The 23,814-nt window shown below is 38.2% G+C and overlaps 1 protein-coding gene across 3 annotated transcripts in view; it reads right to left on the bottom strand.

Moving 5' to 3' along the window:
- Positions 1-529: 529 nt before the first annotated feature.
- NUP153 (nucleoporin 153) overlaps positions 530-23,814 on the bottom strand; it is a 43,422-nt gene continuing 20,137 nt past the window's right edge. The window contains exons 4-22 of one of the 3 annotated variants that reach the window (XM_062489121.1): positions 23,160-23,299; positions 22,948-23,076; positions 21,072-21,188; positions 20,900-20,944; positions 20,748-20,801; positions 18,022-18,168; positions 17,226-17,278; positions 14,622-14,766; positions 13,452-13,586; positions 13,072-13,164; positions 12,754-12,841; positions 12,355-12,474; positions 10,126-10,740; positions 7,818-8,012; positions 6,444-7,286; positions 5,504-5,863; positions 3,592-3,864; positions 2,158-2,317; positions 530-1,696 (exon numbers count right to left, since the gene is read on the bottom strand). In XM_062489121.1, the coding sequence (XP_062345105.1) occupies positions 1,612-1,696; positions 2,158-2,317; positions 3,592-3,864; positions 5,504-5,863; positions 6,444-7,286; positions 7,818-8,012; positions 10,126-10,740; positions 12,355-12,474; positions 12,754-12,841; positions 13,072-13,164; positions 13,452-13,586; positions 14,622-14,766; positions 17,226-17,278; positions 18,022-18,168; positions 20,748-20,801; positions 20,900-20,944; positions 21,072-21,188; positions 22,948-23,076; positions 23,160-23,299 (3,797 nt within the window). In that variant the 3' untranslated portion in view covers positions 530-1,611. Of the gene's footprint in view, positions 1,697-2,157; positions 2,318-3,591; positions 3,865-5,503; positions 5,864-6,443; positions 7,287-7,817; positions 8,013-10,125; positions 10,741-12,354; positions 12,475-12,753; positions 12,845-13,071; positions 13,165-13,451; positions 13,587-14,621; positions 14,767-17,225; positions 17,279-18,021; positions 18,169-20,747; positions 20,802-20,899; positions 20,945-21,071; positions 21,189-22,947; positions 23,077-23,159; positions 23,300-23,814 lie in introns of all 3 variants that reach the window. The other 2 variants (XM_062489045.1, XM_062489202.1) reach the window with 2 other exon arrangements.

The following is a 23,814-nucleotide window of genomic DNA, read 5'->3' on the forward strand; positions in this document are numbered from 1 at the left end:
CAAGGCCCCAGCAGTGCCTCTGAAGACATTTATACCATTGACAGTGATGGAGGTCTCTGCCCTTCTAGCTGAAGGAAGAATTCATGACTGAGTCAGACTGCTGTGACTTGGTACAAATTCAGCTGCAAGTCCCCAGATGAACAAGCATTTCCTCTGATTTTAGAATAATGTCTATTCTCCAAGAACTTCCCATAACTGCTACAGAAGTGGCATCCCCACCCCCTATTACTCATTTCCAATCTTTTCAGTTAGAACAGTGGTGAATGTTTACAACATTAGGTTGGGTTTCTTTAACAGCACTACAAAAAATTAACTGTAGTCAGCTGCAACGTTGATAAGCTGCTCCAAGCTTCAGCCTACAATAGAACTCCTTCCTAAAAGGAGACCTGTAACTTTAAATTTTAAGATCCTCTACAATCAATGCAAAAAAGAAGTTGAAGAAAGCACGAGCCATTGCTCAGGTTGAGGGAACCACCTCTTACAACAGTTACAGCTGGGGATGCCTTTACAGAGAGTTAAAAGTGCCAGGTAATATTTCGCAGTTTTTATTGATGGCATTTATCCCATGGTTTAACATGTTAATTATACTGTAATAAACATGGCTTTAATATTAAACTTTTCCTTATTATCCAAAGTCACCACAGTCCATTTCAGTAAATATAAAAATATATACTTAATACTTTGTACAATACTGGTTTTTGGTCCAAACAAAAATGGATCAGAAAAGCCAATAAACTTACTTTAAGAATTCCCAATTTTAAAGATTTTCTAAATGGATTTAGGCAACTTTGAATAATGGGATTTACATAAAATCTGAGACAATACTAAACAAAAATGGCTGTAACACACAAAATTAAAATTTCAATTTCACAGATTTGTTATGCCAAAAAAGTACATAGAGAAACAAAATTGTATTTACACATTTCATAATAAAATAACAAGGCGAGACAGGTGATAAAGGGCTGTAAGAATGAAAATATAGAAATAGCATATAATTATTAAATGAAGAACTACAGATCTAACAAGTCCTTAGCACGGATCATCCTTTAATCAGTCTTCCCCTATCAGAAAATTTTAGTGCACAATACACACCCAAACTCACTCACTTCACACATACACCAGCACAAACTCAGCATAGAAATCATTCGTTATCAACATTCTCTACTCTATACAGCATCCCTCACTGATATAATTACAATTTCGAGGCGTCAGTAAACGCGGATGAGCGCACGTAGTGGTGCGGATGAAGAGGTATTGACAAGCCATTCACTGTGCAGGCTCTACTCAGGGCTACAGCCAGACCATGCCGAGTCAGTGAAAGAAGTAACTTGAGACTTTTGCTTGAGAACAGCCTTGTTGCCAACTTTACTTGCTACCAAAAAATGTAATGGGGAGAGGGGAGGGAAGGACAGGAAAGCTAAGTTTTATATTCCTTTAGGCAGATCTGACTTCTGACAAGTCAGCGTGAGGTACAATCCCGGTAACTGAACAATTCAGGGTAGTAGATGAACATTTCAGGATAGTAGCTGAACAATTCAGTCAGGGTAGAAGCTGAACAATTCAGGATAGTAGCTGCTTCCAATGTTTTTGATGCTTTACCCAATCAGGCGTTTACTTTCTACGTCTAACTGCAGTCTTTATCTTCCGACCAGCAACTGAAGATCCAGAGGCAGAGAAAACATTTTTTCCGTTAGTCCTATTAAAAGAAATTAGTAGTTCAGAGTTTAGGACAGTGTAGCTGAAAATTCAGTAGCAGCACTGAATAGATACTCCAGAACAACTGTTTCATAGTCTTGTCTCACTAGTTACCAGCTGGCAACAAGCAGCAAATGACGAACAGGAGGAAGAGAGTTCCAGAAACCAATTAAATCTCTCTTATTCAGAAGGTAAGCAGCAGCATAATGGCTGGATATGGGTTCTACCTTTCAAGAACAAGACAATCTCACATATGTTGATCTGTGACATTCCTGACAGCTACGCTCCTTTACAGACAGTGGTGCTTAGTTAGCCAGTCAGGCTAACACAAGGAAGGATGCCAAATTTAGTTTCAAACTCCAAGGTTCATCTGAACACCTCATGATTTAACAGCGGTAGAGGCTGAACACTGTCCAGTGATATTACCCAAAGCTCAAGGGAAATTCTGATACGGTCTCTTACCCCACAGTAAATGTTGGACGCTGGTTGAACGAAAATCCTGGAGTGCCAGAAGATGGTGCAGGAGCTGCTGCTGCAGAAGGATTTGCACCAAAAGTGAATACTCCTGGGTTATTTGGAAAGCTGAAATTAGTAGTACTACTTCCAAACTGGAATACAGAACCTGGGAAGATGAGGTGGAAGCAGAAGGAAGTAAGAAAGCTGAAATCTCAGTTCATCCTTTGCCAGCAAAATCCTCATGTACTTCCCCATTTTCTTTTCACAGGTTGCTCAAGATGACAAAGGGGGAGGGGGGCACACCAGAAGTGTCAGATTGTAACATGAACAATTTATTGAATGAATCCATTCACACAGATTGAGGAATTTTTAAAGTAATACTGCTGGCACACTGATAATGAGCTGTTTTCTAACTTCATTAAATTTATACCTGTGCCTTTTGAAGTTTATTAATCAAGTCTTAAATTGTAAATTTATATTCAGGTAAACTTTCCCGTGTTCATGCAGTGGATTTAGGGACTTCCTTTCCTTTAATGTGCCATCAGCACCTCATCTGAAAAAACCCCAAACATTCCAACCATCAGAGGAAACTAACACGTAATACAGAAAATCCTGGAGAACTTTACCTTTAAACTGTTACCCGATTAATGAAAGATCAACTGAGTAATGTATTGTGCAGTAATCTGCTTGTACTAATCTACTGGTTAGAACAAAAATGTCAGTTACTTGTAATAGAGGCTATTTTGTAAAACTTCTGAGAGGAAAAAGGAGGCTTTTTCCTTTCAGTATTTGATGTGATATCAAATAGACAATCTGGCACTGTTTTTATTTTTTAATGATTACTAGTGTAGAACAGGTCTTCCTTAAGTTATAAGGTTCATTCTCTGCCCCTTTCCCATGGCATTTTATATTTCATTAGTAAAAAGATCTTAATACAGTCTTAACCCATAAATGTTTAAAACCTCCCCCAAACAATTCTGACTGTATTTTATACAACGAAGCCTGTTCAAGTCCAATAACTAAGAATTTCTCAAATAAAAAATAACAATTTTGCAGCTTGTCTGCTCTTCTGTTTTGCACAATCTTACCAGTGATTACTCCATGGTTTTCAACAGTTGCTTTTAATCATTAGGTTTCTAAAGAAAATAAAGCTCAATATTTAGTTGTAGAGTTGCAATCTCCATGTCTGCCAAGTCTCTTGTGGAGAAGGGTTACTGTGAAGCTGGGTACCTGTGGCACATTGTGTCTCCACAGTCAGGACTGGGATATAAATGACAACCCTATACCCATTATTTTTATGGAGGGCAATTTCTACATTTAAATATACACACAATGCCAAAGTCATCTTTCTCCATATAATTTATGGTGCACTTCATTAAAAAGAAAATAAAATATGTACAATCTTTGAGACCAAAAGGGAAGAGGATGGTCAGCACTCACCAGCACTGGGGGTACCAGAGCCAAAAGTTGGCTGATGGGCTGCCTGCTGTCCGAACACTGAGGGCTGAGTGCTGCTCGTCACCGAGCCGAAGGCAGAAGGAGCAGGGTGAGAGCCAGCAGAAAACAACGTTGTTGACAGTGATCCAAAACTTGGAGCACTTTGCTGGCCAGAGCCTGGGCTTGGGCCAAATGCTGGTGGCTGACTGGCGCCAAAGGCTGGGCCAGCAGCAGGCGCTGGAGGCCCAGAGCCAAACAGAAACGAAGATGATGACCCTTGGGGGGACAGAGAAGGGTGTCAGTATGGGGCACTTCCCTCCCACCCTCAGAAATGAATCCAGAAACAAAACGTTCTCAAGCCTCAGGTCTGGTTGCTGAATACTCATCTTAATTTCAAACTACTTGTGTGAATATATAAAACAGATACCACCTCAGCCACAACAGGAATTGCATCTTTTCTTCTAAGCAACATGAAAAGCACTGTGTTTATGAGAGTCAGACAAAATTAAATCTCAAACGCACTGGTTGCTTCTTCATGTTGTACAGATAAGATTCCTACACACAGTATGTTTTTATCTGTATTTACTAAAAGCTGTTTCTACCACACACATGGAATTTTCATTCAAACTGGACTTTTCAGACATGCAAAACAGTTTCTGATTTATTAGGACTAGGAGAGAATGTATCTTTTCTTTTCAGCAACTGCACCCCTCCCCTCCCCTGTTCAATTATTTACCACTATCAGCTTCTGGAGCCCAAATCAACCTTGCAGTAATCTCAAAAATTTGGTTTAGCAGATTAATTCTCTACCTATCCTCAACAACCAACCAGCCCAACTGCTGAGCTGCATGGCCAGCAGAAATAATGAAATGCAACTGAACAATGACTCTGAACATACATGGCAGATCTGCTATGCAAAAGGGACATTTTAAACAACATTACTAATGCTCAGGAAATAGCCTCTAACTTCACCATGAATGGCTGACTTTCTTTCCAAGATGAGATACATGGTAAAACTCAGGTTTCGGAATTTGTGGAGATGTTTGAAATATGTTGCCACCCACTAACAAAACTACACCGAAAGCTACTGATTTGTAAGCAGTTTAAATTTATCTGTTGGTTGTTGTCATTTAGGACTGTTTCCTATGTTTCCCATACACCAAAAAAATATTCAAATTAAACTTTTGTGACTGAAAAAGTTAAGCCATCAGGATCAACAGATTAAGTCTTTTCCTTACAGATTCAGTCTTACTTCCAACATCCTGCACGGCTCATAGGAATACAGGTAATTTGGTGGGTTTGTCTTGAGTCATGCATTTGCTTGTGCAATTCAGGCAGTGGAGTTACAAACATAAAACATGAAGAAACTCTGAATTTCTTATTGCTGTCTTCTCTAAATTCCTAGAAAATTAACATGCACTGCCCATGCTACTTAGTAGAAACCAGCCCTTAAAGCAGCATTAATTGCATGCTGAGGTACTCCGTTTATATATAGTTGTGAGGGAAGGACTTGGCAAAGCTTGATATTATTTCCAGGAATTCAGAGTTTTAGGTATAGGGGTGAAAAAGCAGGAAATTTGCAAGTCATTGACTTCTAACTGTCAACACTGGACTAACAGTGGCTGAAGAAAAGATCACCATTTTCATGGCGAAAAGCTCCTGTATAAATTGAAATCCAGTAAAGGTTTGTCCTTTGCACAAAACAACTGTGTTGCCAGTTCATTCCTAAATTTTATTTCCCATGCTGAAGAAAAATGAGCCCAAATTAACACTGCTGAATATAAATCCTCAGTATTTTTCTCTATTTCCAGGCATTTAGCCTGCACATTTTCCAAAGTAAAATATTCACGAAACAGTATCTCCTTAGTCCACTACACAATGGCAAAAATGAGAAAAGCAGCTATTTAAAACATACCTGTTGAACTTGATGTAGTTGTGGCTCCAAAAGTAAATCCTGAATTTGCTGCATTGGTACTGCTCTCTCCTGAACGGAAGAGAAACGGAGTAATAGTTGAGCCAGTGCTGGAAGATGTGGTTGCTGGTTTGTTTTCTTGAGAGAAGCCAAATGACTGAGATGTTGTAGATTCTGCAGGATTGCCAAAAACAGAGCTGGTCACAGTGTTGCTGGGTTGTCCAAACACAAAGGGAGTGGGAACTGGCTGAGGGTTTGAGGAAGAGAGGGTGCTGCCAAACACGCTGCTGCTGTTGGCTGAAGTGGTGGGTACCACTGTGCTGGAGGAACTGGAGCTCAAGAAGCTGAAGGATGCTCCTTGATCTGAAATGAAGTAACACAGTTACTACAAAGTCACACAAATGGAGTTTAACAATCAAGAATTTTTCACACAGCAACCATCACTGAAAAACTTTAATCCTCCACTGCAAACTTTCAACAAATTAAGGAATACAAAACTTTGCAATATCTATGAAGTGATTTTTGTACCTTTGTAGCAGCAAAAAAACTGCAGCAGAGCTGCAAGTAGATGGAAATAAGACATTCCCTCTCTCCTCACCTTTCACTATAAAAAAACATCACCAGTATGAAGCCTCTATACTGCACTGTATTACAGATTTTATCACCAGCTGAGCTGCTACTACTGAGACAGCACTATTTCTGTGCTTACACAAGTGGTGATACAGGTTCCTTAAGGTGTGGCAACTTTTTTTGTCTAAACATAGTGTTAAAATTCACTAAAATACTGAAAGAAATTGCCACATACTGTCTACACATCAACAACTAGAACTAAAGACAGGCTGCAGGTAGTATATAAATCCCATAGATGTTATCCAGTACAGCCTCAGAGGTACTGTTTGATAGACAAGAGCAGAGAAGTGAAGGTTAAAGATATTCTGTTTACCTGAAGTACTGGTTGGTGCTCCAAATGCAAAAGGTGCCTTTGCCTGCTCACTTTCCTTTTCTGATGGTTTACCAAAACTAAAATTGAATACAGGTTTTGCTGTGCTCTCCTCTTTGGTATGCTCAGCTGTCCCAGATGAAAAGATAGGCTGTGCCTTCAACTCTTCACTGTCAGCTTTCTTTCCAAATGCTAACGGACCAGTGGAAGTGACAGAGTCCTGCTTCTCTTCTGCCCTTCCTAAAACAAACTGTGAGGCAGGTGCAGACTCCACACTGCCAAAAGAGAAGCCTCCCTTCGTTGAAACACTGTCATCCTTTTTCTCGTCTGACTTCTTAAATGGCAAAGCAGGTGATGCTGCATCCTTTTCTGCCACGGTTCCAAAAGTGAAGCCACCAACTCCAGTTTTATTGTCATTAGTAGCTATGGAAGAAGCAGAACTTGTAGCAAAACCAAAGCCTCCTAAAACTGGTTCCTCTTTCTTTTCCTGCTGTCCCAGACTCGTTGTTCCAAACTGAAATGTTGAAGGAGCCTGAATACTTGTAGATGGAAGTCCAAAGGTAAAACTGTTACTTTTACTTTCTTTTTTGCTGTCTTCTGATTTAGAGTCTGAGGAAGAAACTCCAAATTTGAAGTTCCCTGAACCAGTAGGAAACTTAAATCCTCCAGTCACAGTGTTGGACGATGCAGATTCGGATGCAATGCCAAACTTAAAGCTACTTTGTTCTCCAAATTTAAAATTTCCTGTGCTACCTAATGTTTGAGAAGGTTCAGAGGATGCTGACGGGACACCAAATGTAAATGATGGCATTGCAGCATTTGTAGACACAGTAGTAGTACCAAAACCTGCAGAAATAAGCAATAATGTCAAGTCTGCAATATATGATGTAATACTTTCAGGCTTTAGCTACATTGCTGGGATTCTACTCTTGAGCTCTCCCAGTGTCAAAACTGTTCAACAGAACACCCCACACATAGATGGACAAGTAAAGAAACTCCACATTTCCTCTATACATGTACCTTTTTGCAAGGGGAATTTCTGGGCAGCACTTGGCTTGGAAAAGCACACTGCTGAGCTTTTTGAAAGACCATAGTTTTAGTCTAAACTCCAAATGAACAACACATAAGGGCTTGAAACAAACAAGCCATGTCACTGACACAAGCTTTCCTGTAAAAAACCCAGTCCTTTTCTGAAGAATGGGTGTGGAAACATACGCACACGATCTTATCTAAGCAGTATTCCTAAACAAGAAATGGACAATTTTGCCATACTCAAAGAAAAAAAAAAATCACTGTACTTAGGGGGAAAGAAAAAAACAAAAGAGGAAAAAAAAGGCTTGCAGAATGCACATTCTTGTTCTTCTCAGTAAGTATTACCTTTGAGCTCTGCTTTGGTGCCTGGTTTCACATTTTCACAGGCTACGCATTGTGTGGCTTCTGCTTTGTTTTGGACCAAGCAGACTTCACATTGCCAACTTCCTTCAGGCTTCTTGAATTTGTCTAAATCCAGAAAACTTCCAGAAGAAGTAGAAAATGCAGAAACACTGCTACTGGTCACAGGCACTGAACTCCCTGAGAAAGAAGCAAGATAGTTAATCATCCTGCTTAAATCATACAAAAACTTTTTAAGAAATGCTCACGAAATTGCAAAGCACACAAGTGCAACAGTAAAAAAAAATCATCAAGCTGTAAGTCAATTTGAGTCAAACAGAAATTGAGAATGTAAACCATAGATTCCAAACCTGCATTCCATGTAAACCTGGATTCTTCTTTATAGAATTCAACCACAAATCGAACCATTGTGACATTTAAACAGCAACTGCAGTTCATAAAACACAGCAACACAGCTGATTTCAGATGTAAATTAAAGGTACTGTATTGAACTAAAACTACTAAAAGAATTCCTGGTGACACCAGTTACCAGTAATCAAAATTAGCACTGCTCAAGTTAATGATCACTGTCAAGTGATGCAAGGCTGAGAATTGACTAGAATGATTCATCAGCAAGTCACAAGGACAGGACACATTCAAAATTATACAGTCACAAAAGAAAAAAAAAAGGAACTGAAAGCTTCCAAACCCACAACTTTGTGGTCACAACACAAGCTACACTGTCTTCAACAGCAGCAGCAACCTACTGCTGCTGAGGTGTGAAATCCAACACTTGCCTTCTGACTTTCCTCCCCTGTACAGGAAGAGATGGCACTTGATGCTGCGCCCCAACAGCAAACTTCAGCTCTGCAAGTGTCAGGAGTGAAGCAGACATCCCAAAGGCACAAAAGCCACATAACTCTACTCTTTACCCACAGCGAACCACTGAGGGGGGGTACTCAAGAGAGACACAAGATAATTTCTCAGATTCAAAGCACTTCTTTTCCACAGCACACATCCAGCAAATGTATGTCCTCCCATTTTACTTGCTTCACTCATCCCCTTGACAAACTCTGCAATTCTCTGCATCACGGTGGTCATGGCAAACCTTTCACTTCCTTGCCATCACCAGAGCCTTGGACAAAAGTGCCAGCTGACCACTCTGAGGCTGAAAGTCTGAAAGAATAAGCTTCCTCTAAAATGAATTATCTTATCTGAAGAAATGCCACTATTAGTACGTAGTGATTATAAAAGCAGAATCTGTTCCATCTTACTTCTATTTTTGTTCCCAGGATGCATTTAGAGATGTGCTTTTGACATTAAATTATGTTTAGAGCCAATGAAAGTTAATACTAAAATAATTATTTGTGCTTTAAAAAAATAAACTCTCAAAATCAGTTACAATGACATATAATGGAAAACAACCCATGAATTAACTGAAGAATGCACTCGCCTCCCCAAGATCTGTAATAACCCTGGCCTTTCCAAACAAGGTTACCCACGTTCTGAAAAACTACCATAGGCATTAGCTGAACATATGGTTGTGTTTTAGCACAAGACCACTAGTTAAAAGACTACACTTGACAGCAGACACAAGACTGACACCAAAAATGGTTGGAAGCATCAGCCTTTTATTCCTCCCAAGTACAACTTTTTATACCTTTTTTTTTTCCTCACATGCATTACACCTGTGTGCCCCTTTTACTCTTCTGTGATTGGTCAATACACATCAACATTCCAAGCTTCTTCTCCTTCAATGCTGTTCACCTGTTTTATACAGCTGCACCCCATTAGAAATGAGGCTCCACCGAAGCTCCGTTCTTATTCTCCCACAAACACTGACTTGGAATCTGGCTTCATACCTCCACTCAATTCCACACAAATGCTGACTGGAGACATTTTAAGCCATGTTGTGCAAATACTGCTTCTACTTATGTTTTGAACGAGGAAAACAAAACCCCAACAAAGCCAGTAGTTTTTAACTCCTTGCAAGGAGTTCACATTTTTCCCCAATGAAAATTAGTTGATTGGTTTTAATTTAATTAAGGCATCCATTTTAGTCATCTCTCCTACTAGCTGTAAAGCAGGGTATATTTGCTTCAGTTCAGCTCTGCACTAATTTCACAATCAGTTCAACTCATGTGACAGGCTGGAATCTGGGCTGAGACCTCCAAAGTGCCTGTAACCATTCCTGTAGAGAGCCACTAATGGCATACAGCCATGCTGCTCAAAATATTTTTTATATGCAACATATTTATTCTCTAAAACACGTACATAGCCCAAGATAGAAACAATGGAGAAGAGAAAAACAAACCTGGTTTCTCAGACTGACAAGCTACACATTTGCTGTCTTCTGCCTTATTTTGTAGAAGGCACTCTGAACAGTTCCAAGAGCCCTTTGGCTGTTTAAATTTGTCTCCAAACCCCAGAGTGGCTGTTGTGCCAGTGCTGCTGGAGGTGGACGTCACTGTCACTGAGTTGTCCGTGACCATTGGCATTGTCAAAGCAGGCATCACTCCTGTTCCAGGCTTTGGTGTCTCACATGCTATACATTTTGTAGCTTCAGGTTTGTTCTGGACCAGACAGGTATCACAATCCCACGTGTTGGGTGCTGGTTTAAATTTGTCTTCAAAGCCCAGTGTCCCTGTTGTAGGGACTGTTGTCTTGGAGGAGATGCACGGACTCACACTCATGGTCAGCTTTGTACTCTCAACAGTGGATACTTTAGCAGCTTCACATGTTACACACTTGCCATCTGTGGTTTTGCTCTGCAGACATGGGTCCTGTGTGTCAGACTGCCAAAACGAAGATGCTTGTTTAGAGGTGTCTTTACCTGCAGAAAAACTACTTATTGCGGGCCTTGTATAGACCACTGTGCTCGTAACAGGCTGTGCAGATGAACAGGAGGGTGATTTTCCAGACATAAAGCCTAGTTAAAGAAAAAGAAAAAAGGAGAGGTCTTACTGATGAAGCTGTTTGTACCTACTGCACGGAAGTTACTTATTAGACAGCACAAATTTAAACCAAGTGTCAGTGGTTACAATTATACATTCCAAGTTAACTGCAAGAGGAAGTCCACGGAAATCTTATCTAAAGGGGTGAAATTTCATATGCTGAGCTGGAACACAACAGAACACTTATTTAAAGCTTGATTTAACTCTTCACTTCCAAGAAATTTTAAATACAAATTTCATTTGTATCTACCAGTACACTAGAAGATATAAGTATAAACAAACAGTACTGAAAGCTGATGATCTGATCTGTCATAGACTGGAAATAATCCAATTTCATTTTAAGACACCATACCCAATCGAATCAAATTTCTAAAGCTATTTCTGCCATAGTAGATGACTCACATCTACTTAGTAGCTGTACAGCAGTTGGTACTTGGAACAGCAATCCACACAGTATTCCCCCACAAATACTGAGTAATAATTAAGCAATAAAAATTAAGACAAACACACAATTTTTTTCTACAAACTTTACTCAAAATGCACTGGGCATGGCCAACTCTTTATTTAAAGGTGCAAACTTTTCAGAAAACATGAACCACCAATATGGAAACACTAACGAAAATGCTACAGCAACGCATCTTAAATATCAGCACATTTAAGTGTAAAGCTAAAGAGTTTCTCATTTTTCTGTTACGTTATTATTGCTTTGGGTTGTTTTTTTTTTTTTATATTAGAAGTGGAATCTTTGAACAGTGTGGATTCAGAACCTGATTCTGTTAAACTGATAAATAAAACTAATGCCACTTCAACCCACAGGTCTTTCCCTAAAAAAACCACACAGTGTATTTTCTCTCACTCAGCTCTTTCCAATATAAATGGGCACTTCCTTCTTAAGTTGAACATAGATTTCATAATAAAAATCCTGCTGTATCGCATGGCTTATGGGAAAGATCAAGTTCAATTAAGTCCTTTTCCTAAAACAAAAAACATCATCTACACACACACTCTTGACTCAACAGTTGAAAACAATGGCAATGACTTGAAACCCGCTTTTTTAAAAGTGTGACAGCCTACTGCTACTTAAAATTTTAATGTGAAACCAGAGTAACTCTCAACATTTAAGGCCAAAAGATATGCAGCATTTGAAACACCTTTAGGAATGAAATTATCTTTACCATTCTTAATTTCTGGAGATGACGAAGGTGGGAGAGGAATGTTTGTAAAGCATTTTACAAACATTTCTTTTCAAATTACACAAATTTTATTTATTTAAACAAAACACTGATTCTTTGACTAATTCTATTTATACTCAAGTTTGAATTACAACCTAACACATAAAGGAGAAGCAATGCATCTGGTCTGAAGCTACAGTTTTCCCATCAGCAATGAAAGCCCCTTATAACAGAAGGGGGCATCAAGCAAAACAGATGTACCATTTAATTCTGTATTTACTGCTGACACTGCCTTAACTGTGACAAATTGTATGGAGGTTTTTCTGGTTGCTGTTGAGCTGGGCTTTTTAAAAATCAATGCAGCTATATGCAAGTGTGTTCTCTGCAAAGTATTTTTAAAAGAGTTCATTATCTCACCAGGGGTTTTTAGAATGTCTAACACACTTCCTTGCTTTAAGAACTTAGCAGGTTTGCAGAACCCATCATACTCTTCTTCCTCTTCCTTCTTATTGCTGGTGCTGTTTACAGTGGCACTACCTTTAAAAATAAAACAAAAACCCACCTTTTACAAAGAAATCCATTTAGAACATATTCATGTTCACTAGAAACAAGAATGTCCATGTTTCATTATTTTTAAGTAAGAAGCTTTAAAATTCGACCTTATTTATGAAAGTTTATAGTTACAATCTGATTAAAAGCCAACCTGTCACTAAAAACACACTTTGCCTGGAATTTGGAACAAGCTTAGAAATGACAGATTAACTATTTAACATACACAAAAAAAAACACTCAATGAAATGCTAAAACTTTTGTTACCTGGACTAAGGATGGATGTCACTGGTGTATCAGTGGATACAGAAAGCTCTGATGACTTTACAACAGGAACACTAAATGTAAACTTTATCTGCTGTGAAAAAGAGAAGGGTTTTTTAGATTCTCAGAAATTTTAATCAAGTTTCACACACAAACAATAATCTGAAATCCAGTCTTGAAACTTTTGGTGGGTGCTGGGTGGAAAAGTGCAAGTCAGCAATCTATATATTTGTTATCCCCCTTACCAGGACCAGTTCTGCTTTACTGTTCCACAGCATTCTACTAAAGCCTTGAGAAAATGATGGGATTTATTTTACTTACAGACAATGGAGGTAGCACTTTCACCTCAGTAGATTTCACAATTGGAGATGAAAACACAAACGTAGGACTGCCAACATTACTTGCTGGTTGTACCTGTAATTTCAAAAGAATTAAGACTGGCATCTAAAAGAAAAGCATCCAGGTGAAATAACAGCAGCTACCTGAATTCACTATCTAACAGACATTCTGCAATGAAGTTGGGAAATCTGATGTTTGATATTTCTGATCCACAGCTAAGAGTTATATGAAAAAGCTTGCTTTTTGCAGGTTATAAACTCAGGTTGCTTAGTTTCATGAGCACCACAGAAAAAGTTAACATTCAGCAAGGAGGATGTATAATCACCCTGAAAAAGTATTCACAGTATACAGCAGAGATTTACCTTGTTCATCACTGGTTTTGAAACAATGCTGGGTGATGAGGAGACAGCACTACTGGCAGGGAAACTGAAGTTGAATGTCGGCAGCGACGCAGTACTGATGGGCAGGGGTACTTCAGGTAGTTCTTGCTCCATCTCCTACGTGCAAATTTTAATTTTTGTTAGTTTATTTTTTTCTTTTAAGAAGCTGCAAAACCTATTTTTTCACTTTCTTAAGAAGTTTCAAATTTTAATCTTTCTCATTCTTTAAATAGTTGTAAATTTTAGCTTTTCTTTTTCACAAGACCTACCACCTTCCTACCCTGTCTCCCCATTAGTTTCTTAACCAAGTTAAATGTAACAGGGAGATTTATAGACAAAGCAGGTTTTCAAAAGGAATCCTAACCTCTCCAAGTCTGCCACATCATTTTTATTTATGGCAGGCCTGTTTCCATGTGATACTACATCCATGACCGATCCAGTACGAATACTGAAAGTAAGCTCAAAATAGTTACCTGAGCAGAAGAGTGAGGGGCGCAGATAAGTTTTTATTTTTGGTTTTGTCCTTTAGTTAATAAATATCTAGAAAAACATAACCATTCTAGGATTCTATTATTTCCTTATCTCTTTAATTAAGAGCGCAACTTCATGGCAAGTAAGAAAGTGTTCCTCTTGCAAAACTAGGTAGGACAGCTGACGAAGTCTCTGAAGTCACTTGAACTTGGAAAAAAATATTTTCCCATTGAAACAAGAAACCGTTCACAATGAGGTTGAATAAGTGCCAAAAATTGTGAATGATCATTAGCAAACATGCCAAACACTGTCTTCTGCTTCAAGCTCTTAGCCTGTACCTTTCTGCATGATTTACATATAAAATAACAAAATAAAAAAGCTTTTTATTTTTAATACTTGGCACTTCATTCCTTTCTAAAAACTCTACAAAACTCTAACAAAGTTATTAATTCAGCAACTAATAAGAAACTTTATAGTATGAAGAATATCCAAGATAATACAATGGAACATTTTAAAAACCAAAGTCGAGGCACTTATACAGATAACTAAACCAGAGCCTGCTCTAAACCCACAGCAAAACACCCACAAAACTGAAATGGCATTATTGTAAATTACTGAGAGGCAATGAAGATCTTTATTTCAGTAATCACAGTGAGATCAATTAACCTGACAGACTCTTACCAGTTGTTGTTGTTGTTTTTGTCCAGGTCTTGATGCACAGTATCGTTCCCTTTCCCTTCTCATCTTGCCACAGGAACTATCCATCCTTCCTCCTGAAGACAGACCATTGGATGCAGGAGTATCGAGTTTGGGGTAGCTCAATTTGCTGGCACAGAATAAAAATACACAGGTTGAAGAAGGGAATTGAAAAGAAAGAAGGAAAAAAAAAAAGGATAAACCCCACAAATTTATCAAATAATTGCTTCAAGCTCTCTGCTAATTAGAAACAGAAAAAAACATCCCACAAGTTCCCAAATGCTGGGAAATAGCTGGTGTTCTAAAGAGCAAAAGCTGAATAAGAGCAGCAGTGAGAATAACATACATAAAAAACAGCCACAACATCCATAAAGGAATGATGACTAAGCCAGAAGACCTGAAATAGAAGAAGCAATTTAGACTGTTATTTTCTAATGTTTGCTTTTAATAGTCCAGACAGTGGAAATTTTGACTGCCAGTTCTCTGATTCTGTGATGATCACATATCTCTGAAGGGATATAAAAGAATAACTAAAAATATATGGGCAGGGGGTGGGCAGGTGTGTGTGCACGTTCACACAGGAAATATTGCCGACAGCTCTTATGGAATAGAGAGGTTTAAACTTGTGTGGCAAGAAAATATGACACAAGCTTCATCAGCAGCACTAGCTTTCCTGAGGCCATCAGCAGAAGCAGGAGAGGTGTTTGGGCGTGCCAACATTCCAGAAGTCTTTTCAGACAGGAATACAGATCCCTTTTGTAAGGCATACAAAGACATTTCTCTGTTCATTACAAAAGCCTAGAGCCAAACCAGAAAGACTCCTAATCCAAGTGGAAAGGGGAAACAAAAGAAAAAACAAAAGAAAAACCTCAAAACAAGAAACATGCACCCTGCCACACACACAGACAACCCCAACAACAACAAACCAAAGCAAACCAAACCCATGCCACATCCCAAAATAGAAGTCAACTAAGGAATAGCAACAATAAAAAGCAGTATGGCATTATGATGAAGTATCCCTGAAAAAAATTACAGTATCAAGCTTATCCTGCAGCCAATCAGTCAGTCATTACAAAAGTACATTGGATAACACTGGAAGATACCAGGTCAAGTTTCTAGAGGATTGAGGAAAAGAACTGGCCTAAACCTCCCAGATAGTTACAAACATCTGCTCAACACTGTAACCACTGAGAAGAAGCCAGATCCTTAAAGCCATATGCTCAAACTTTTCCCTAATCCAAACTGACAATCAATGTGAATCATGAAATAAAAACTCATGTCAAAATAAACCTTTATTCAGACAATTATAGCATGTCTATGATAACCCATATTCCTCTCTTCTGTTAACACCTGTCAGCTTCTAAGGGGCAAGGACAGTTCTGTCTTCAAGCAAGTCAATCTACAATACTGACACTGGTTAAAAACTAGACAGCCTTTGTTAAGCTGAACGGAGATGTACCAAAGTACTGCAGTTTAGCTGCCTGAAGAGACTCTGGCTCTTCCTAGTTTTGTATTTCTATTCCATAATATGACAAACACAGACTGCCTTCATAAAAGAGCTAAAATAAAAGGACTATCTAGTCTTAAGTCAAAGTAGAAACATACCAGTAAAACTTGTGAAACAAATGAAAAGCGGTATTAGTTTCCTGGATCTCCCTTCTACATGGAGAAAAGAGTTGCACCAAAGAAAACTTAGAACAGTGTGAAAACCCACACTTAAAACCTAACATCTGTTTGCAACTCTGCCAAAACCAAAGATGGTTCCTGTAAAGTCAAACTATTAGACTGTAAAACAAAGGGTTGGCTTTCAGGTTTTTTGCAAGCCAAAGAATGCCGAAGGCAATGTAAGAATTGCTTGGAAGATGAACACAGAGCCAACACATTAGCAGATTCCCTAATGCTGTTCTTTAAAAGGTTTGACTCCTCAAAAAAAGGTTATCTTCTGAGCACACAGTGCTTTAATTCAAGTAATATCCAAAATATTAGTTCCTCAGAAGGGAGTCACCAATATTATCTCAAGTCATTCTATGCTGAGCAAGCAGCATAATGCAAGACAATCTCCTCAAGAAGAAATACAATTATTAGCTTTCCCAATTTTTTTTTTCAAACAAGCTGGCATTTGTCTTTAGATGACTCTGAAGGGCTTCTGTTTTTCATGCAAACTCACAGAGCAGACAAGTGCCTTTGTCACATAAGGAACATTTGAAAACAATCTTTCTCTAGCTTTCTGTATAAATAAATAGATAAATATTAAAGGGAAAAAAACCCACCGAAAAATTGAATTTACTCCTGAACTGCAAGGCATTTTACATTATAAAGAATTTTTCAAAAAAAGAAATTCCTGTGCGACAAAGCCTTCAGACTCTAAGCAATTATTTAATTACCTGAAACTAACAGCTGCTCCCCTAAAGAACACCAAGATGCACAAATAGTTAACTTCTCTCCTAATACAATTTTTTTCACTTTTTTCTATTCACTTTTACTGAGAACTCTTCCTGATCTTCCAAAAGAAGGCAAGTGTGCAGACTCTGCTGACAAAGGAGAGGTCTTTCTTCTCTCAAGTATTTTAAATTAATAGATTTGTCATACCTTTCAGATGATTTTACAGGCTTTTCTGCATGAAAACTCTCCTCCATTATGTCCTGCAAAATAAGTTTTATTTATTTCAAGATTTATCTGAATATATTTATAAACACAACACAAAGAAAAGACAACCAAACATGCATTTTGGGCTGTTTTTTTTTTTTTTTTTTTTTTTATTTATACCACTAAATATACCTCATCTGCTGAACCTTGTTCCCTAACTACCCTGACTATCCACTTAATCTCCAGCCCATAGATTTAACACCTGGTCATTTTTACATTCAAACTTATACTGGAACGATGGGTGATTTTTTTCTGAAAGAAATACCAGTACTGTTTTAAGGAAGGTTTATCAGGAACTCCATCTACACCGAAGTGATCAGAATGGGTAATTATGAAAGTCATCTGAACTGGCAATGCCTAAAAATCTGACTTGGAGCGCACAGTTCACTTGAAACATTTTATACAAAACATCAGCATGTTCCATCAGCTTTCTGAACAGCAGCACATGTAAAGGAAATTTGTGTTTCTGTATTTTAATATTCTTTCACTGCAAAAACCCTGGCCCAACAGCACATCACCCCATTCTGAAAATAAGCACCAGCCACTTAGCGTGCCAAAGACACAATTATATTCATAAAACCTCTCAGTATCTCTTTCACAATGGTTACCACTGTCTTTTCTTAATTCTTACCACAAGTATACTACAGGTGCTCTTGCAAGAAAGAGCACCTTAGTAGACTGGTTAGACACATTCCAGTCTTGCAAAAAGCAGACAATTAGGACATGAAAATTTACTTACGTGATGGTCTGTATCTACCCTTTGGTGAATTTTTCTGGAATTAGTAGCTGATTTCAAAGATGGTTTAAAATATGTGATCCGACTCCCTGTCAGGGAGATTGGCTTTGGTGTCACAAGTTTCTGGACAGGTGGATGTTGCGAATCCATCTTTGAAAGGGAAGCAGCAATCAATTTATCCTTGCACCCACCCAACTTATCACAGCATTTATTGATGATACAAGTTAGAGAACTATAAACCTCCCACCAGTCTCAGCACCCAGTTAAAACAATGTGGAGATGTTGAAAACATTTAGCTTGCAGAAGGAAATCACCAGAAGATCAGTTATAAAATCCAAAAAGCTACTGGAATAGTCAAAGTCTGACTGAATTCTGTGTCAAAATTTGGCAGTTACTTCACAGAAAAAAACTGTATTCCTATCAGCAAAATAACTTATGTTATAATAATGTGCCACTGTCCTTTCCTCTGCTCTGCCCTCACTGTAATTTTTTTTTTAATGACTTAATCCATTAATTTAATGTTGAAACTGCTAAGGATAGTTAAATTAGGTTCTGGGTTTCTTTTTTTTTCTACATTTTCTTCCTTTGAAGTTACACTTTAAAAAAATAAATTGTGAAATATTTTAAAAGAAGTCTCATCAATGTATGTTCCAATGTTTTAGATTTGCATTTGATGCTCTTAAAAGTACTGGTCTGACTTTTCTTGTCAAAGCTTTTTTTCAGACAAAGGCTAATTAATAAACAGAAAGCACTGAACATTCTGTAAAATTGGCTTAACTGAACAGAGAAAGAAGACCCCAAAGGCCCCATGATATATCAAATTATCTGTAACCTTGGTGATAAGAAGAATGAGACTTAGGATGTATGCACTATTTAAATTAGTATCAACAGATGATTGTGCCCCAACCCAGGCACAGAACTGCATGACCTTCACATGGGCCCACTTCTTCTAGAGCTTGTCCTGGTCCTTCTGGATGACATCCCTCAGATGTGCCAGCTGCACTGCTCAGTTTGGTGTCACCTGCAAACTTGCACTCAGTCCCACGACCTCAACGATGTAGAGCTGGCATTTGGATTTGTGAAATTTCATCCCACTGATGACTGCCCAGTGCTCCACTCTGTCTCTCTGCAAGGACTCTTGTCCCTTAAGTGAGTCAGCGGAACCTCCCTGTTTCATATCACCAGCAAACCTGCTAAAGGAGCATTCAATCTGTGCCTCCAGATCACTGAGAGAAATTTTGAACAGCACTGGCCCTAGAACTGATCCTGAGGAACACCGCTAGTGACCGGTCACCAGCCAGATGTAGCCAAATTCACTGCAACCTTTTGCATCCTGCTGTTCTCCCAGCTCATCCCAGAGCTGGACAACTTGCCCAGAAAGATGCAAGAGGGAGCACCAAAAGCCTCACAAAAATCCAGGAAATTACATCTTCCACCTTATCCTCACATGCCAGGCAGATGACATTATTGTAAAAGGACATCAAAGCAGTGAAACACGTACGTACAACAAGAAAAAAAAAGTAACCCATTTACATGTTCAATACACTAAGACTTATTCTCTCTGGTGTAGATCATCAAAATAAGAAAAATTCCACAAAAAAAAAAAGACCTGCAAAACTTTTGCCTGATTATCCAAGTGTCCTGTCAACCATTTGTTCACTTTAGCAGGAAAATACACACTCTTCTGGGCACATACAATCCTGTCCTCTCTTTCCATCAAAGGCTACCCTCTCTCCCTGCCAAATTCTATGAATTCTAGCATTAAGAGTAGACAGTTTCTCTATTTTTACCCAGTGACAGCTGTATGCAACATTCACTTTCTGATCAACGTCAGGGTATATGCTGCAAATCTGGTAGATCATTTTAAATGCCTCATCACAGGTGTGGTTCTGCATTTTAATGCAGAATCCATATCAGCATTGTTGTCAATTGCTGGGATAAATATTTAAGAGGTGGCAAAAAAACTTAACATGCTCTACTTTTCAACATTCTTGTAATTTATTGTATGTCCAAAGACAGTACAGGAAATCTGAGATCTTTATAAAGATGCAAGTGACAGCAGAATTAATGATACTCAGAACCAAGCCATTAGCATAGAAACTTTTTAAAACATTCTGTCCACTTCCTCATTACAACAGCAGATTAGAAGTTTGCATTGCAGAAAAACCGTTTTTGCTCCTTTGGCTGCCTGAGCTAAAAAGTGACCTTTGGTGGTTTCACAATTTAATAAATGTAATTTTTTAAATAAAAACAAGGAAATTATTTACCACAGCAACAATTCAGTGCTACTTCCAAATACTTTTTTACTTAAAATAAACATGGAAATCAACACAAGATCTAAGCAATCAATCAATGCTTTTCTCTTTCTGATAATTTCTGTAAGCGAAAACTGTCTGAAACAAGAATGTTATCTATCATGCAACTTAACCCCAAGTTGCAGGCCAAGATAAAACCACTTTGTGTGTTCTAGAAAAGTTGTTCTTGACAAATCAGCACACCACCACAAAAAGACAGTAATTATCCACCTGAGTAATCTTCACAGTCCTTCTTGTAGTGTGGATTGAAAAGACATTTTTAGCAATTTCCACACAGCCAAGGCAGCTGTAACTAACATAAGGCTAGCAATAACTTGAATACATGTGTGTGCTGTCACTGAGGTTTGTGACATTTCTCCTAAGAGATGTAAAGCAGAGTTACCTATCTCAACTTAACATGCTACTGGTTCTTACCTGGTTTTCTCTGGATTGGAAGCTAGTCACATTCAGCACACTCCGGTCCACAGGCTAATAAGGGAAAAAAGGGCAAAATTTCAGAGGGTGTTTTTTTTCCCTACAAAAGGGTTCCATCCAACAAAAACATGGGGGGGTTGTGGTCAACTTACAGAAGACAGTGGACTAGAAACAGAAGATGGAATCCTCTTAGCATCCTGTTGAAAAAACAGGTGCAATAAATTAAAGTGGACATGACATTAAGTAAAATCTTCATCCTACACTGGCACATTTACTATGTTTTTCAAACACATGGAATAAAACATTAAAAGGAGTGCTATTTACCGCCAAAGGGCTTGACATCTTCTCCAATGTCTGCAAGATGCGCCGTGCTGTGGAACTTGTCACGCCATAGGATTGCACATTTGCTTGTTTAGCTTTCATTTGTCTTTTTATCGGTGGCTGAAAAATTAGCATTGCCAATGTTATGATGCTGGATTGTGAGTTACACACATGTATATTTTATGCCCTAGGGCTACACTGGTGATAGAACCAATACTTGTATGACAGAGTAAAATGCACTCACTGAGCATTCAGGGCATGAAGAAAATAAATATACTCCACTGACTTAACAGAAGTTTAAGTGGGGCCCTGCATAGCTTGCATATGGGATAAATCAGCAAAAGAAATCCTTAAATGTAAAAGGTCATAAAATGAAGATGTTAGGCTTGTAGGGTCTCTGAAGTAGTGATTAGGAAAACAGAACTGAAGCAAAGACTTCTGCTGCAGAACGTACTTTCAGTAGCAAAACAGATCTTGGAGTTTCATGATGGCGTAAACATGGCATCTTAAAACCAGAGTATACAATCACCATCATGAATTTCTAGTTCTACTTCTCTCATTTCCTACAAGACTGTAGCTGACTGCAGATCTTTTTACTCTGTTTAGAAAGATAATGATCTGATTTAAACTGTAACAGATCTAAACATAATAATATAAATAAACACACTGAAAAAGTAAATGTTGTACTGTAATTATGACTGAACATAATTTTAAAACACTTCAGTGTGACCATTTGTATTTTTTAAATTATGATGCATCTCTCATGTAACCATACCATGCTTCCCACACGACTACGTGAAGACAGGAAGCAGGTCAAACAACACTAAGAACACACAAGTGAGACTCACTGTACACAGCAACAAACAAGCTTGTCTCTCCTTTAAAAGCCTAATATTTGCTTCCTCTTTTAAACATATTCCACAAAATTTGTAAAAAATAAAAATAGCCAACCAAAGAGGACTTCTAGCTTACAGAAGTTTTAAATGTCCTGAAGTTTGACTCAACACCAAGTCAGGAAAACCTGCAAGGCTCGAGATTTCCCTGAATCAGGCAATTTTAGGTCCCCTTGTTCTGTGGTAGAAACAGACTGCTAAAATAGGTCTAGCAAACTTATTTTTAATTCTTTAAAGTTCCTGTTGACTTTTTAGTTTTTTAACAAAAGGCATTTTCATTTAAACAAATTAGAACCAAATCAGATTTTACTGACTTGCCTTTAGATTCAACTCTAACTACTGAGAGCGGTCAGGATTTTTTATTTACTGGTTCATTTTAGACCACAAACAACACTTGGGGACAAGCAGCTCTTCTCAAGAGCCATCTGAATGACAGTAAAATAGAGACCACCTTATTGTTTATCTTGATATAGCATGCAGGACTGCATGCCTCCCTCTCAGTAATAACAGTGCAAAGGATGAACAAATTTGCCTTTTGTATACTACGATATTAAAAAATTCACAGTACTTTGAATGTTTGTGTAAAATCTACATGCAAGTATCTGGGAGGTAACTTTTGCTGCTATTAACAACACTTTCAAAGTTAAGCCATTATTGTAGTTATTTATACATTATTATACCATAAAATGGTCAGAGGCAGACCATGTCAGAAAATGGAAATTTTTTGAAGATGTAACAAAGGAAACCCCTACTACAAGAAACTGCCCAGCAACTAAAATGCTACTGTCATTCTTGTGCTTTATGATAAGCATTTCTACACAAAGTGTTACACAAGAATTCAAACAAAAACTGTAGGCTGAACGGGCAAGACAGGAACTGCTGCCACATTTTTCAAGTTAAGTTCCTGGCTCAGAGCTTTTCTGGCCAAGCTCCCCCTTCTGTATTTCAATTATGTTTTCCCTCACACTGCACTACTGTTCTCATACCTGGTAAGAAGAAATCTGCACTTTTGTCTGTCTCGCTGCTGCGGCTGCACCACCGTAAGAGGTCTTTCCAGGATAAAATGGAGAATCCCCAAGCTGTCTTGTCTTAAAGACAGAAGTGTTTCCAAGTGACTACAGAAAGATATTATTGGTAAGTGGTTAGTAAAATGGCTACACATTGAACTTAACTAAAATTGCCAATGTGCAGTACTTACAGGAGAGGGAGATCCAAAAGCAGATAAATTGAATGCAGGTTTTTTGGAGCTAGATGCAGGATGCTGTGAGAGGGAATGAGATCTTTCAGCCTCTGGGGACCAGAGCAGTGGTGCTGAAGTATTTTTTGAAACTGTGATATCTGCCAAAATGACAAATGCTGTATGTAAATGCCTTGTGTACATAGAGAAATTTAGTATTAAACATCACACAAACTCCAGAGTTCTCTACAAAAACGTCTCACAAAATTAAAAAGTCCCTTAACACTCATTTCTCTAGCACTCTAACTTTCAAAACTCTTCAAACAGACTAATTTCACATATGGTATGAAACCCAAGTACCAACTCTGAACCTAAAATCTGTTGACAGAACTGTGAATACATAACCTTTCAGTAATCTTGCAAAAACATTCACAAGTTAATAGAGCATTTCCAATACAACTCTTTTTTTTCTTCTTCTTCTTTCACGATAAAATAAAGGAACTGCATAAGCACTGGTGCATCTCTAATGATACAAAGTTTTTCCTATGCCAGTAGAGGGTTGGAAACCAGCATAGGTCAGAACTGACCAGGTCTTAAACCTGATAAAATACCCAAAGGCTGAATTAACAGAGTTAACCACCAATTTCCCTATGTTTTATGTAGACATACCAGAAAG

This window comes from Cinclus cinclus, chromosome 1 (assembly GCF_963662255.1).
Source record: "Cinclus cinclus chromosome 1, bCinCin1.1, whole genome shotgun sequence".
Lineage (NCBI taxonomy): Eukaryota > Metazoa > Chordata > Aves > Passeriformes > Cinclidae > Cinclus > Cinclus cinclus.